Below are 16,038 nucleotides of genomic sequence, written 5' to 3'. Positions count from 1 at the left end.
TAGAGACCAAGGTTCTGGCTTTGGTGCTGTTGTAACGCTTCAGGTGAAGCCCTGCGCCTCACTTGACCTGCTGCTTCTTCTGTAACTGGGGGAGAGAGGCGGCCTTCTGGGGTACAGCAAGTCAGAGGGCATCCTGAGAGGTGGGCAGTGGAAGAGGCCCTTCTGCCAGCTTCCCTCTGAGCACCTCTGGCCACAGGTGCTCAGCTACCTTTAGGGTACTTCCAGTCCCTTTGGAGGTGGCGGAGGGCAGCCCTCTGGTCACAAGCAGTGGTGGGATTCAGTGGGAAGAGAAAGGGACACCTGGGGGACTGGTGCTACTCATGTCGCAGGTCTGGCTGAGGGGACCAGTTGAGACCCCGTGTCCCAAGCTGGTTCTCTGGGTAAGTCAGTGGCTGGACAGCCTACCTGTGGATCCTCCCCAGTGAGCACGTTGGCAAGCAGGTGGCTGTAGCATCATGATTTCACGAGTAAGCAGGGTTTGGGGCTACAAGACCATTTGAAATAAATGCATATTTCCAGGCCTTAGATTTTTGGATTTCACGGAATCCTTGCTTTTACCTTCTCCGCTTCCTTGGAGTCGTGCTGCGTGTCTAGAAGAGCAGTCCAGAGGTCTCCACGTCCACTTTAAGACCTGTTGGTCAACTTAGGAACGCGCAGCTTAGGCACTGAGACCAAAAGCATTAAAACCAAACCAACAAGAAAACCCCGATCCCACAATGTATTTCAGGTCCCCCTGCTCAAGAAAACACACTCAGGATAGCTAATATCTTTTATTGTCAGACCTTCTTTGAGCCAACAAACAATTTCGCAGGGTTGTCCCGGAGAGGTAAGGCATTTTTTTTTTCTTTGTGGGCAGACTTAGTTGGCCTAAGTCTTTACAACTTTTCCATATAAAAATAAAAGTCCAGGACCAGATTATTTTTCTTCTGGTCATAAACACTGATTTATTTACAGGCACCTTGTCAGACTACCATTATAATCTGGGATAAAGTGTATTTTCTTAAAGCGTCAGTCACGGTCCTTTCAAGATTTGCTCTCGCATCACACCCCTGGGGAATGAAACTTCTTTCCGCCACACCCAACATGGTCATACGGTCACTACCTGCAGCGATACGAACTCGCCCTCAAAGAAAATTTCTTTTTAACTTAAATCTTTTAGAAACTAAAGACTCCAAAATGCCTTCATATAGTTCTAAAAACAGCATCGGAGTCAGACTGGTTTATAAAAACCATTATCTGTATGGGCTGCATATCTGTTTATAACACAGCAGACACAGAGTGCAGACTTTGCTACAAGTCATAAAACGAAACGGAGTCAACACATGGTTTCTGAAATACAGCAAAGACAGGAGAGTCCAGGATTCTGGTCTGTTAATAAAACCACCTCATAAAGTAACGACTGAAGACTAGAACTCTAAACTATTAAAATATACAGACAGACTGTTTACACCATTGCACATCCTTTTTTCCCTTTGCTTTTAATGCTCATGAGACAGTGATTAAAGTGATGAGTTTATGAACACAGGCATGCACAGGCAAGCTCAGACACTTGAAAGATGAAACAAAGAAGTTAATCCATGTCCGCGAAGAAGGCTGCCAGCAGCACTCCAGCTAAAATATCCTGTCCCCTTGGGCTCCCTCCGACCCCCTCCCGGCTCCCTCACCTTCCCTCCAAGTAGGGAAATCAGGCTGGGAGGTTAGTGCAGAATTGATGAATGAACGCCCCCTCCCCCAAGCTCTGTGAGTCTCCCCGAGGGGGCGGGGGCAGCTCCCTTCAGTAGCACAGTTAAGGTCAGTTAGTGTTGGGTCCACGCGTTAAGGCACTTCTGGCTGCTTTGGTGGGGGCCGGGGTGGGGGTGGGGGTCTGTCCTCTCTTTTTTAAGGCATGTGTCCTCTAAGAGTAGTAAAGCTTTCCAAACGGGGCCCACTGCTACGGTTGACAGCTTAGTACAGGGTCACGGAAGTGGAGAGGGCGGACGGCCCCTCGGAGACGCCTCCCTCCGGCCAGGGGCTTCCAGAAGGCGGGGGCAGCTCCGCCGGGGCTCTGCGCGGCACGGGCTCGGTCAAGGCCAGAGGGTCTCACGCGCGGCTGCTCAAGACACGTCGGGTCCCTGGCGCCTTCACCTGGAGCTGCCCTGGCTGCTCACGGAGCGCGACGTGCTGTAGCGCTTCTTCACGATCATGCTGATGTAGGCCTTCATGAGCTTGGCCACGTCCACCACCTGCGGCCGAGGCACAGGGGACGCGCTCAGCGGGGGCGCGCGGAGGGCCGCCGGCTCATTCCCCCCGGGGCCCCCGCGCCGGTCTTGGCTCGGGTCTGGTCCCCAGCCTCGGGTCCGGTCCCCAGCCGGACCTTCCGCGGCTTTCCCCTCGTCCCCGCGGCCGGCGGGCAGGGGAAGCCTGGCTTTTCTGAACACGGTGGGTCGCACCGCGTGGTTCTTTCCCACGAAAACCACAATTCTGCCTGATGGACACTTGGCAGAGTTCACACATTCAAAACAAAAAACGCCACTCAAGGACACTGTGGGTGTCCTGAGGGCTGGGATGACCCCCCCCACCCCCCCGATGAAAACACTGGCGATCGACCGCGCCCGCAGCCGGCTAGTAAACCCCGGCTCGCCGTCGCCGCCCCCGGACACGGAGCGAGGCGTGGTGGCTGGCCGTGACCTCGCATTAGCCCCTTCCTGGGACGCAGGCACGGCCGCCCCCCTGGGCCTGTCCCTCAGGCTGGCCTGCACCCCCACACGGCGTCCCCGCTGCCTTGTTACCTCATTGTCCCTCCCCTCGGCTGGTACCATCACTCTCTCTACCAGAGTCACCCAAACCCGGCAGCGGGGGACCTGGAACCCTCCGGTCAAAGGTCCTGCCTCTTCCGTGTCCCTGCTCCCCTCCCCTTAGCCTAGTCCACCTCCTGCCCCAGAGCCTCCCCCCCCCCCCCCCCCCCCGGCCGTGACCACACCAACAGCTAAGCCGGTGGGTCATTCATTTCCATTTTCCACCCTTGTGCGCTAGCAGCGTCCTACATGGTGGCCTCAGCAGGCTTCTCCATTTATCACGACGAGGATGACATTTTAAGCTTTGGAGCAGATGGCACACACATTTAGAGGCTTTTTTGGGGGGGTGATTTGGGGAGCCAGAATTAGCTACGCCCAGGGCAGCCGTGGCCCTGGCTCCCTCCAGCTGTGAATCTTGCCGTCATCATCTGCTGATGGGCACAAGGCTTCCTCGCTCAACTATATATATTTTGGACATCTACATCATTTCCTTTCCTCCACGGGTAAGACCCGCCGGTAGAATGGAACCATATCTCTCGGCTGCAAAGGTACAGAAGAAATACGGGAGGGTTCGATTTTGGCCCTCAGAGAACCTACAGCTGGGGAGGGACAGCCATGCTGTATTTTCATATATTTTAAAGCAAAAGAGTTGAAATTATTCAAAGGCATCAGGAAATGGGGCATCGTTTCTCTCGTCAAGGTCACAAATGATATCCTTGGCTTGCCTCTTACCTCACTGGTTTCAAAGAGCAGCTCCCTCTCGTCGACCACGATTTTGTACGTGTTTGCCAGCGGCGCTCCGAAAGAGAGGATGTGCTCGTACTGGAACACTTCCAGCGGTCTTCCCTCCCCGCGCTTGTAGACCGACACGGCATCGGCACTGACGCCCAACCACAGGTCCTGGGGGAAGCCGCCTTCCTTGCACTGTGGACAAGAGATCATCAAGTAGCAAAAACCGAGGACGTGGGAGAGGCTGAGTCAAGCATTCTGGGCAGAACATGGTAGGCATCCAAGACCAGTCTGTGCCCGGGCAACTGAAAGAGGACATGTGGTCTCTCCTTGGAGGCCTGACTGGTTTCTGACCAGAAGACCCATGCTGGGTGTTCAGAAAACCACTCCGTGAATCCTGACGTTGTGCTCTGCCCCCCCCCCCACATTGATAACCTGACTCTGCGGGGAGCCGACAGTGGCTCCCCCAGCAAACCCAGCAGCCTGGAGCCAGTCTCCTATCCCTAGCTCTGCCTGCAATCCTTTTTCAGATCACTCTTCCTCCAATGCAAAATCTAAGATCAGAGGGAAGTTTTCCAAATCACTCTGTGCTGAGCAGTTGTAAACTCTTGAAAAACTGGCTTTTAGACAAGAGGCAGCAGCAGCGACCTGCAGTGTACCTGGAGCTAAAAGGAATGTCACTGGCTTGGTGACAGGCTTCCCTGCATGGATTGGTGTAGCGGGAACAAGAACCCCGAGTCGGGCATAAGAAGCCGGTAGGGACAGGAGGGATGTACACGAGTGACACCGCGAAGAGGAGGTGTCGTACGAAACATCTGATTTACACCTGAAGACAAACCCCACTGGACCAACCAAGCAAGCAAACACAGCGCGCAATGAAAAGCCATGAGGAGATCTTGGAATACATAATCAATACTTAGATTTTTTTATACAGCCTCGCTTAAAAGTCATCAGATACCAAATATGCTGAATGGGATTGTGAGTAGAAAACTGTAAGTTTACCTAGACCAGGGGGCTGGCAAACTTACCCGTGAAAGGACAGGGAGTCAATATTTTAGGTGCTGCGAGCCACAGGGTCTCTGTCACAGCTACCCAGTGTGGCCACGTTAGTGTGGAAGCAGCCAGGGGCAGAGGCAGGAAGGAATATTGCCGTGTTCCCGTACATTGTGTAAAAGAAGTGGCACAGAGATTGCCAGGCCTTGATCTACAGCACTGGAAGGATTTCCTTTCAGTAAATGGGTCACTTAAGGGGCACCTGGGCAGCTCAGTCTGTTCAGTGTCTGCCTTCAGCTCAGGTCATAGTCCCAGTCCTAGGGTCCTGGAATCGAGTTCCGCATTGGGATGCCTGCTCAGTGGGGGTCTGCTTCTCCCTCTGCCTATTGCTCCCCCTGCTGTTCTGATAGGTGACTAAATAAAATGTTCAACAATAAACAAATAAATAAATATACTTAAAAAAAAAAAAGGGTATGAATCAGTACGGGTTACCGCTAATGGCTAAATTGCATTTGCGAAACAAATTCTTCCCTGCAAACAGATATTCATGTGGAAAAAAACCAAATGTAAAATCCTAGCTGACCCCTGACAACATGAGTTTGAACTGCACGGTCCACTTACATGTGCATTTTTTTTTTTAAATACAGTAGTGGCTGTAATGTATTTTTTTTAGGATTTTCTCAATATTTTTTTTCTCTAGCTTTAGTGTGAGAATACAGTATGTATGTATGTATGTAATATCTAACGTGCAAAATATGTGTTAATCGACTCTGTTACTGGTCAGGCTTTCAGTCAATAGCAGACTATTCGTAGTTACATTTTAGGAAGTCAAAAGTTATTCACAGATTGTCAAACGTATTGTTCAAGGGTCAACTGTATCCAAAGTTTCTAATTTCATGTACATAATTCTAAACATTTTTAAAAAAATATTAAATGCTGGTTTTTACCAGCGCTTTTTGATTTAATCTATCTGTAGCTTCTGTAAGAAAGAACATAAGGTATTTAAGAAGAGGTGACCCCTTAATTTTCCATTCCCTGCTCACACTGTGAAAGCATTTACTACAAGGGAGGAAAACGGGTGAATGAGACGGTGTGTTAATGGTGAAGTGTAGGGGAGAGTTGCTCTAACAACAGGGGGCGAGAAAGCAGAGGCTCCACCCAGCCATGCTGGGAGCCAGCAAAGGCCCCCAGTCCCACGTACTCGGCCACAGCCACACTCGTGTGTGCTTTCGGGCCAGGCAATCAGAGAAGCAGCCGTCAGTCCTCACCTCCACGTCGAAGAGCGTCGACCCGTAGCCTGGCCACTCCTTGATCAAGGCCATGTACTTGGCCATGGCCTGCTCCTGGCTCATTCCCTGCAGTTTCTTCCATTTGTCAATGATATTGGCCCGCGCCGAGGACACCTCCTCCTTGACCCACATGTCCAGCATCTGTTCCTCCTCCACCTTCTGCCGGACGACGGCCCCTGTCCGGAAGCTGCGCCTCAGCGTCCCCTCCAGGAAGCTCGTCCGCCTCTTCTCCAGCCGCTCGCACGGGGTGAAGCTTCTGGTGGACTGGCTGATGCGGGCCTTCAGCCTCTGCAGGGAGTAGACGTCCTCGAGGGGGGGCACGGGCGCGTGCAGCGAGTAGTCCCCCTGCAGGTACTGGAGCCGCAGGGCAGCGAGAACCTGCAGGTTCTCTTCGGGGGCTGGGTAGTGGCCACGGAGAACCGCTTCGTGCGCCTAAAGGAGGCAGGCGGCAGTGTTAGGGGTGCGTGACCTGAAATCTGTCACCATTTCCCTCCAATGTCACCTTCCCAGACAACTATACCCACCCCCCCTTCTGCTGCTTAAAATCTCTCCCTAGCACAGGCGGCATCTAACATGTATTTCATCCCCGAATGTCTCTCTCCTCCCAGCTAGAACAGATCTTAGCACAGGACCTCACACAGCACGCGTCGTGGTCTCATTCTAGAGACGCAGGAAGGAGCGGCCGCCCTGGGCATGCTGGGAAACCGCCAGGCCTCACGCCCCTCCAGACCAACCGCAGACTTAGGAAGAGTGTGACTGGCTTTCAGGTCTGCTCCCCACTCCCCCCCCGCAGAGGAACCTGTTTCTGAAAGTTCCTTCTACCTGTTCAAACATAAATGCGAATTCCACACTGTCTTTCGGCACGTTGTCTGTGTCCAGGAAGCAGTAAAGTTTGAAGTAGAATTTCCAGGGCAGGTCCCCCACCTCTGATGTGGCAGCCAGCCTACAGACAGAAGGCAGGGGAGGTTCAGAAAGCAAAAGGACAAATGGCCCTTTGGTGCCACGAGGGGTTGACTTTAGATGACTCATTCCCTAACAACTGTATTTAGCCAGAAGTGAAAATCATGCTTTCATTTTGGTCTCACTTTAAGACAACAAACGGGCAGCCTTCAATTACACTGTGCTAACAAGGATTTTCTGCGGGCCCCAAATTAGTACCGGTTCAACATTATGCTCAATCCATAGAAAAGAAACAAAGGTTCTATCTTCGTTCCCTTTACTACCCCTCAAATAAAGGACAATATTTACAAAAATTGACACAAATATTCCTGTTCAGTATAAACACAGCCTCCATAGTACCTTTTGAGCTACTTAAGGGTTAAGAAAATCCTAGATCGAACATTACAGGTCTGAGAGACATAAAATGCAGTCTGAAAAGTGTCCGAGTTTGCCTGTGGCTGCTGGCCTGTTTTGAAGCCAGTGACAAGTGAAAGGCCTACAATCTGGAAATTCCAAGACAGTGTGTAGAACAGGGGACTGAGAAAATGGGGTAAAAAAACAATGGTGAGCTGAACCTTATTTGAGACAGGGGCTTTATCTAGGAATCAAGAAAAACAGGCAGCAGGGAGAGATGAGAAATTCAATGTGCTTCAACACAAGTAAAAGAACAGGAATTCAAAGGCACACTGAGAGCTAAAAACTGAAGCCAAAAGCAATCCTCAACTTTGCTCTTAATTTATTCCATCTGCTGGCATCCCAGGGAGACGGAACTTACTTCTCGAACTTTGCTAACACATCTGCGACGATGGTTCGGCTTTCAATGGCTTTATCGACGCTTCCGTTGTACTCAAACAAGGCAAACATGTTCCTGCTGTCCTCCATGGCCAGGCCTCTGATCAGCTTCTCCACCACCTGCAAGATACACCCCAAAGTCTTCAGCTTCCAGCATCTGGTTCTGGAATGTGGTTTCACATTCCCTGGAGCCCTTCACCGGAGCCCTGAGTGAGCCACTGGCATGTGAGGGTCCAAGGAGCTCCCCCACTAACACTGTCATGTGTGGTCACCCAGAATTTCCGAAGTGCTCTTTTCCCACTGTTCTCCACGTATCAGGTTTCTCTTGTCTTTGTAAAAAAAAAAAAAAAGAACACAGAGCATTTTGCCCACTGGTAGAGACAGATGCCGGACAAAGTTCCTGCAAACGCCCACTAGCAGGAGAGGCCCGCAAAAACTCAAGCCCTCTCTTTTGTCTGATACATTCATCAACTTCCAAGAAACAATGGGTTCCACTGATGTTTCTCCTTTCCACGCCAGAACTTTTTCTGGATATTATCCCCTACTTCTTTTAGCCCATGGTTTTAGAACGCTAAATTTCAATTTTAAAAAAGGGGGAAAAAAAAAAGACAATATGCTCATCTGACTCATCACTGTAGATACTCGGTACAACAGACAGAGACCCCTCCTCACGGAGATGCTGCGGTCAGCCCACGTCCCGGCCGGCACCCCTGAGTCAGCCACACACGCTCTACCAGATATGCACCTGCCTCATTTTTGTGTTTCTACTCATGTTTGATAACGTGTTTTTCGCTCTTCATACGTGCGTTTGGTTGTAGGTTACACCTGCTGCGCTGTGCACAACACAGCCACGCGGGAGCCTGCCTAACTGTGATCAGCCCTCCTGACCTCTGTGCCCTGGCGGTGAGGCGCCAGGCAGGGGCTTCTCCCTCACCTCCCCGGCCGTGGTGTGGGAGTTGATGGTGATCTTGCAGGAGCCTCCCCCGTGGCAGTACACCGTGGACGTCATTTCCTGCCTATGGATCAGGGCGTCGATTTCATCCCGCGAAGGCACGAACTCCCTGCATTTGGTTTTCTTGAGAGATTCATAAATGAAGAGGGAGTATTTTTCCATCTCAGTTCCTGGAAACTGTTCCCGTATCCTAGGAGACAAACACTTCACTGTTAATTGCTAGACTGAGGCTGGCTGGCGTCTGGGCGCCGGGCTGCTTTCAGCACTCGGAGGGCAAAGGACCCCCCCCGAGGGAACCCCATGTGGTGCAGAGCAAACACGGGCCACTTTCTGTGCAGGTTTTGTTTAAATTCAAGTAATGATAATAATAAAAAGTCCCAGAGAGCCAGCACTGGGCGGGGAGCAGCTCTGCTGCCAGCTCACCTCTGCCGCGCTGCCCAGAGTTCTGTCTCCTACTGTGGGATGAAAACCGTTTTTCCGAGGTTCATCAGAGTCCGAGTCAGAATCTCTCTACCTGTTTGATCCGGATCCCAGGACCCAGGCCTGCCCCCTCCATTTACTCAGATGGCAGTAATTAAATGGACTCCACGCCTCGGACGTTAGGACACCACGCTGAAAGGGACCCGGTCCCTGCCACAGCCTTGTGTGGCTTGTTCAAGGGACCCGAGCACAGGACCACACCAGGCGTCCTCCTCCGAGCCACAACCTGGCGCAGCCCCCCGCGCAACCGCACGGCCCAGCCGTCGCCTACCTCCTCAGATGGAAGCGGAGGTACTTGAGGATCCCCCGGCTGGGCAAGAAGGTGCAGCTCAGACACGTCAGGATCTGCCAGCTGCACAGGTTGCCCACGCTGCCCGGGTGGGGCACTTTGGTGGTCTGCTTGATGAGCTGGCAGTAGAGCTCGTCCCGCAGCGGGCGCAGGTCGTGCCCGGTCTGCAGGATGCCCTGGATTATGGGGATGGGGTCAGACATGGACTCCAGCTGCTGCAGGGAATTGAAGATCTTGATGGCTTCGTCCTGAAGGGTGGTGTAGCCTTTGTCTTTGAGCACTAGGAGAAGCAGAACACACACAAGTTTTTACACAGGGGGTCTGGACACGCTGGAATCAGAGCAGCAAACACACACACACACACACACACACACACACACACGGGGAAGGGATGGGGACAGACGGCGGCTTTGGGACATGGTGCTCGCCACGACCCTACACCTTCGAATCAGACAAACAATGCTGAACACAGAGGTGGGCAAGTTATGCTGTTTTGTTCTATAACCGAACTCCTTCCCTCAACAAAACGCTCGCTTAAAAAGTTGGCCTATTGCCAAACAGGTTCCCGCTTTGTAACGCAAGACTTTCAGGATCTGGTTCTCTAGTAAATTCAGGCAACTCTGAGTCCACAGGGAGGGCGGGCCTTTCCTGACCCCCTTGACCACTGTTCTAGTTCAACAATGCTTACGTCACCACAAACAACACGTGCTGATGGGAAAGAGCCAAGGAGCGGCCATGGAGGACAGAACGGTGTCGGGCCGCAGAGCGCGGTGGGCCCCGGCACTCACGGTTCAGGTTGATGTCTCCGTAGGGCAGGGGCAGCAGCGGCGAGTGCAGGGGGTGGTGCGTGTGGCGGAGGATGGGGTTCCGCTTGTAAATCTGCTCCACCACGTCGGAGTTCAGGCAGTTCTCCTTGAAAACAGAGAACCCGCTAAAGCCAGCAAGCTTACCCAAAACACACGTGTGTGCAAGAACAAAAGCCTCTGTATTCTTTTCTTTTTTTTTTTTAATTAAAATATTTTTTAGAGAGAACACAGGCAGGTGGGGAGGGTCAGAGGGAGAGACTCTCAAGCTGACTCCATGCCCAGAGAGGGGCCAACATTGGGGCTCGATCTCACGGCCCTGAGATCATGATCTGACCTGAGATCACGAGGGCAGGAGCTTAACCGACTGAGCTACCCAGGTGTCCTAGCAATCCTCCCACATGTGAACGTCTACCCAGGTGTCCTAGCAATCTGTGTTCTCCCACATGTGAACGTCTACCCAGGTGTCCTAGCAATCTGTGTTCTCCCACATGTGAACATTTTCCAGAGTCTAAAGCATCCAGGAGATGCTAGACAATCTAGCATTACTAATTTCAAGCACGGGGGCACCGAGGTGGTTGGTTAAGCATCCTACTCTTGATCTCAGCTCAGGTCTCGATCTCGGGGACCTGAGTTCAAGCTTCACATTGGGTTCAATGCTGGGCAAGGAGCCTACTTGAAAAAACAGAAATAGTTTTAGAACGCCCGGAGTGATCGGTCAGTTAAGCATCCATCTCTTGGTTTCAGCTCAGGTCATGATCTCAGGGTTGTGAGCCTGACCCCAGAGTATGGCTCCATATTCAGTGGGGAGTTTGCTTCTCCTACTCCCTCTGCCTGGGCACTCTCTGGCTCAAATAATATTTATTTATTTATTTATTTTTAAAAAGATTTATTTATTTATTTATTTGACAGACAGAGATCACAAGTAGGCAGAGAGGCAGGCAGAGAGAGAGGAGGTGAGCAGAGAGCCCGATGCGGGGCTCAATCCCGGGACCCTGGGATCATGACCTGAGCCGAAGGCAGAGGCTTTAACCCACTGAGCCACCCAGGCACCCCTCAAATAAATCTTAAAAAAAAAAAATATATCAAGCATGAAGATACCCACAATCTGCATTTGAAGACAAATCACAAGTATGCATTTTTGTCACAACTCATTCTCTTCAAGTGTATATATTTTCCCATATTACTGAAAATATTTTCCCCAGAGATTATGCATACTTCCAAAAAGTAAAGTTCTTTTGCTATTTAGCCATCAGACACTTAGCCAAAGCATGCATTTTTATCTACAATTCGCTTAAAGAATACATTGTTTTGGGGCACCTGGGTGGCTCAGTGGGTTAAAGCCTCTGCCTTCAGCTCAGGTCATGATCCCACGGTCCTGGGATCGAGCCCATAACTGGGCTCTCTGCTCGGCGGGGAGCCTGCTGCCCTTCCTCTCTCTCTGCCTGCCTCTCTGCCTACTTGTGATGTCTGCCTGTCAAATAAATAAACTGTTTAAAAAAAAAAGAAAAACATTACTTTGTTCTGTAATTGGTCTTTTGTATTTTTTCTATACCTTGAAAATGACACATGTTGATATGTTATTAGACAGATGATTCTTCAACATGCCTGCCTTCTCTTTCTTGAAATTTAAGAGATCTTTTCATAGAAATTCATCCTGTACTTAAGGTTCCTTAAATGTTAATTTGGGATTTTAAGAAGGCAAAGTTCCTTTAAGAACGTTAGATAAACAGAAAAGTTGGGAGGACAGGCAATGAATCATTCTATCGCAGTAATTTCCACTATGAAACTTTTTTAATAACACCCAACTGAAAGCCAAGGGGAAAAAAAACTTTAATTATTTCAACAATTTTGTATGGACTTAATTAGGGCAACCTAATTTTTAAAAGAGGGTTGTTTCATATTTGGAAAATTCTATTACTCTTTTTAATGACAACTTTCAAATTAGAGATATAAGAATAGGTAAGTCATAGCTTTGAAGAGAACGTTCAGTTGATGAGTTTTTCACTCCTTTCTCAAAAAAAACAAAAACAAAACACAAAACAAAAACTTCAGAAATAATTTTTTTAAATGCCAGAAATGAAATCGCTACCATTTAGCATCCTGGGTGTCATGGAATTTGCAGAGTCTTGGAGAGTAACGGACTTGGTGGAATTCAGCTCCAAACACCCAGAACAGTACCTTGTGAGTGCTGTGACTTGAATTCAGTGGGAAATGATATCTTACAGACATATTAGACCCTATCCCACCTCTACAAAGTCTGAGCTTGCCTCCTGGATTTGAGGAGCTCATTTCTTGTGATGCAGATCAACAAACACCTGTCTTATCATTCTCAAATCTTTTCTGTCACTGTTCCGGCTCTTTCTTTGGTATCAGAAATCTATTTGATGGATAACGTAGAGAAAGAGCAGTAAGAACAATCCCCTCAACCTGGTTCTGCATCAGGGACTGACCATCTGCGTGAACAATGCAGCCAGAATATTCCATGTCTCTGTTTCCATTCCTGAAAAATGAGCACAGCAATTTCTGTGCATGGCTCCCATGTAATTACTCGTTCAGTGTATCCTCCCTGAGCGGTTCATCTTCATAAAAATGAAATTACAATTTAACAAGGTCAGTGTTGGTCCAGAGACTTGGAAGCTTCCCGTGAGTTTGGAGGTGCTTAATAAAGGTTCCAGAGGTTTTCTAGACCCATCCAGGCTGCTGGTGAATCCCCCGTGGGCTCCAGGAACTCTCAGTAAGAGAATTACTGTGTTGCTCCTACAAGGTCCCTATCCCGGGGCTGAAGGGTGACCTGTGGCAGCAGGACATCCCCACACAGATCACGCCAGGTCCCTCAGATGGGGAACCCTACACCCCAAACCACAGACCATCCTCCCTCGGTATGCACAGCCCAGCACCCGGGTTTGCCTGGGCAGCCACACCTGCCACACCCCTGGACACAAAGTACTTTTAGGGTCAAATTTCACTTAAGTGCTCGTATTTAGATTTCTAAAAGCCACGATCTTCCAAAAGAAAATTAATTGCAAGTTAGTTCTGATGATGGAATGAAAATGGAGCTTGACCGACATCTTGATGTTCCAAGAGATGGGGGGGTGTCTGCGAGCGACGGTGACCCACCCCGGCAAGCTCGGTGGCCCCTTACCTTGATGTCCTGGATCAGCTGCTGGGTGGGCGTGTCAATCGGGGCCTTGGTGTCCGTCACATTCTGGATGGCGCTGGACCACCTGGTGGCCTCGTTGAGCAGCTTGGTGTAGAGCCGGTAGCAGTGCTTGCGTCCGTACACGGTGACGTTCCAGTAGCCTGCGGCCGAGCAGGAGCGCAGTGACTTCACTGCCCCCCACCCTCGCCCCCAACGGAGGGCCCTTCCCCCACGGCCCAGCAACCCAGCAGCAATTCAGCAGCGCCCGCCGAGTTCCCCAGTGTGCCAGGCAACCCGTGTATCCGCCCACTGCCTGGAGGAGCTTACGGTGGAGGGGAAGACAAACACAAACCAGTAAAACCCAGGATTAAATACATCAGTGGTAACAGAGGTGCCCGACGGCTCCGTGGGTGAAGCCTCTGCCTTGGGCTCAGGTCCTGGGATCCAGCCCCATGTCAGGCTCTCTGCTCAGCAAGGAGCCTGCTTCTCCCTCCCCCTGCCGCCCCCCTGCTTGTGCACTCGCTCTCTGTCTCAAATAAATTAAAATATAAATAAATAAGTGGTAACATGTGCTCCGGAAAACAAAAACAAAAACAAAACAAGCATAAACTAAGTTGCTTTCAAGGCTCTGGAACCAGAGTGAAAACGCTTCCTTCCCTTTCTGACACTCCTTATCCCTTCCTCTTTGTTTCCTTTCCTTAGACTCTGCCTTGAGAAGAAAGCACTTTTGCTAAGCAAGGCGTCTGTGTGTCCAGAAACAAGCGATCCTTTGCAACAGAGGAACTGTATTAAAAACAAAAATTGGGGCGCCTGGGTGGTGCAGTCGGTTAAGAGTCTGCCTTGAGCTCAGGCATGATCTCAGGGTGCTGGGATCGAGTCCCGCACTGGGCTCTCGCTCCACGGGAAACCTGCTTCTGTCTCTCCCGCTGTGCCTCCCCCTTACTTATGTGCTCTCTTTTTCTATCAAATTTTAAAAATCTTAAAAAAGCATAAAATCACAACTGGCAATAGAACCCAATCGAGAAAAATTTTCATAATACTGATGAGAACAAAACTAAGCTAACATGGCTGCTTTTTAATCTACGAGGTTAATGGGCTCAGGGAGAGTTAGGATTTAGCCTTCCTGGGCTGCGTTAGGAGTCTCATGACACAGAGATAGAAAAGATGAAAAACACAGCACAGGAAAAGAGAGCTCACCACAGGGCAATCTTTGTTTTTGTGCAATTGTCCTAAGAACATTTGTGTAACTCAAGTAAGCAGGACCTCTTTACTATGTTTTTTTGTTTGTTTGTTTTGTTTTTAAGTTTTTATTTATTCACCTGAAAGAGACAGAGAGAGAGGAAACACAAGCAGGGGGAGTGGGAGAGGGAGAAGCAGGCTTCCCACTGAGCAGGGAGCCCGATGTGGGACTTGATCCCAGGACACTGGGATCATGGCCTGAGCTGAAGGCAGACGCTTACTGACTGAGCCACCCAGGCATCCCTTTACTATGGTTTCAATACTAGGTGTCCATGGAGCTAAGCCCAGCCGGCTTCAGCAGATCAACTCCCTCGGTCTGAGCAAAGCCAGGCTCGCCGCGGGCACGTGGCTGCGTTACCTGTCTCTTTGAAGATCTTCTCGTCGGGAGGCACCACCGAGCAGAGGCTGTTAAGGACCAATGTGCCCAATTTGAGAGCATTCTTCTCGGAGCTCTTGTAGTAATCCAAGGAATTGTGGGTGAGCACAAACCACCGTTTTTTGAGTTTCAGTGAAGACATCTTCGGACTGTTTTTTACTTCTTTGTGCAACCACCCTGAAAAGATGAAAATGTCAATTAAAAACTATCAAAAGAAACCCCTAATACTGGGTCCTAATCTGCAGGATGATTCCAGATGGGTCCCATTTCTACTTATGGGTTGGAAAGGGTCACGACCATGACTTACGAGATTTTTTTTTTTTTTTTAGTCATTTTCCTTATAAAGATTTTTTTTTTTAAAGATTTTATTTATTTATTTGACAGACAGAGATCTCAAGTAGGCAGAGTGGCATTCGGAGGCAGAGAAAGAGGAAGGGAAGCAGGCTCCCTGCTGAGCAGAGAGCCGGATGCAGGGCTCAATCCCAAACCCTAGGACCATGCCCCAAGCCGAAGGCAGAGGCTTTAACCCACTGAGCCACCCAGGCGCCCCTATAAAGATTTTTATTTATTTATTCGATAGAGACAGCAAGAGTGGGAACACGAGCAGGGGGAGTGGGAGAGGGAGAAGCAGGCTTCCTGCTAAGCAGGGAGCCCAATGCGGGGCTCGATCCCAGGATCCTGGGATCATGGTCTGAACTGAAGGCAGATGCTTCACGACTGAACCACCCAAGCGCCCCTCTTACGTGATTTTTTTTAAAGCAACTTCAGAGTCAAAATTCCTCAGAAAAGCCGCCCCCGTGGGAAACGCGGCAGTACCTAGGCAAAGGGAGACCGAGGCCCCCCGACCAAGCAGAGCGGCGGTAGCAGTCACCTCTCACAATGAACTCCTGGCCCTCCACTCTGGTGTCCCCCTTGGATCTCTGCAGCAGCGTGATCCAGTGGTGCATCTCCTCTGGGGTATCCGCGTTACAGTGGAGCACCCGGTTGGCCGTGATGATCACAAACGAATTGGGTCTGAGCGACAGGGCAGGAAGGAAGCAGAGACTTAGCCCCACCGGCAGCATCACCTGTTTGAACCAAGACCAAATGCCTTTTTCCTGGCGGACGGTCACAGGATCGGAAACCGCAGCGCCGTTCGTCCTTTAGGCTAAGGTAACTCTTGCTCACTTCTGCAGGATTTATTTATGCCTCATTAACCTTTAAACTTGGAGCCACACATTCTGAAGGTCCGGGGAAAGGGA

At 50.2% G+C, this 16,038-nt stretch overlaps 1 protein-coding gene across 5 annotated transcripts in view; it reads right to left on the bottom strand.

The window, feature by feature from the left end:
• Positions 1–757: 757 nt before the first annotated feature.
• The window catches only part of LOC309861324 (unconventional myosin-X), a 92,112-nt gene continuing 76,831 nt past the window's right edge, over positions 758–16,038 (bottom strand). For 4 of the 5 annotated variants that reach the window (XM_082724124.1, XM_082724128.1, XM_082724127.1 and 1 more), the window contains 11 exons: positions 15,669–15,811; positions 14,780–14,974; positions 13,186–13,343; positions 10,026–10,149; positions 9,220–9,517; positions 8,451–8,658; positions 7,500–7,636; positions 6,608–6,728; positions 5,765–6,217; positions 3,507–3,698; positions 758–2,222 (listed from right to left, as the gene is read on the bottom strand). In XM_082724124.1, coding sequence (XP_082580250.1) covers positions 2,121–2,222; positions 3,507–3,698; positions 5,765–6,217; positions 6,608–6,728; positions 7,500–7,636; positions 8,451–8,658; positions 9,220–9,517; positions 10,026–10,149; positions 13,186–13,343; positions 14,780–14,974; positions 15,669–15,811 — 2,131 coding nt within the window. In that variant the 3' untranslated portion in view covers positions 758–2,120. The remainder of the gene's footprint in view (positions 2,223–3,506; positions 3,699–5,764; positions 6,218–6,607; positions 6,729–7,499; positions 7,637–8,450; positions 8,659–9,219; positions 9,518–10,025; positions 10,150–13,185; positions 13,344–14,779; positions 14,975–15,668; positions 15,812–16,038) is intronic. The other variant, XM_082724125.1, reaches the window with a different exon arrangement.

Source organism: Mustela nivalis, assembly GCF_964662115.1.
Source record: "Mustela nivalis genome assembly, chromosome: 3".
Classification (NCBI taxonomy): domain Eukaryota; kingdom Metazoa; phylum Chordata; class Mammalia; order Carnivora; family Mustelidae; genus Mustela; species Mustela nivalis.
This window is presented reverse-complemented; position numbering and strand designations above follow the sequence as displayed.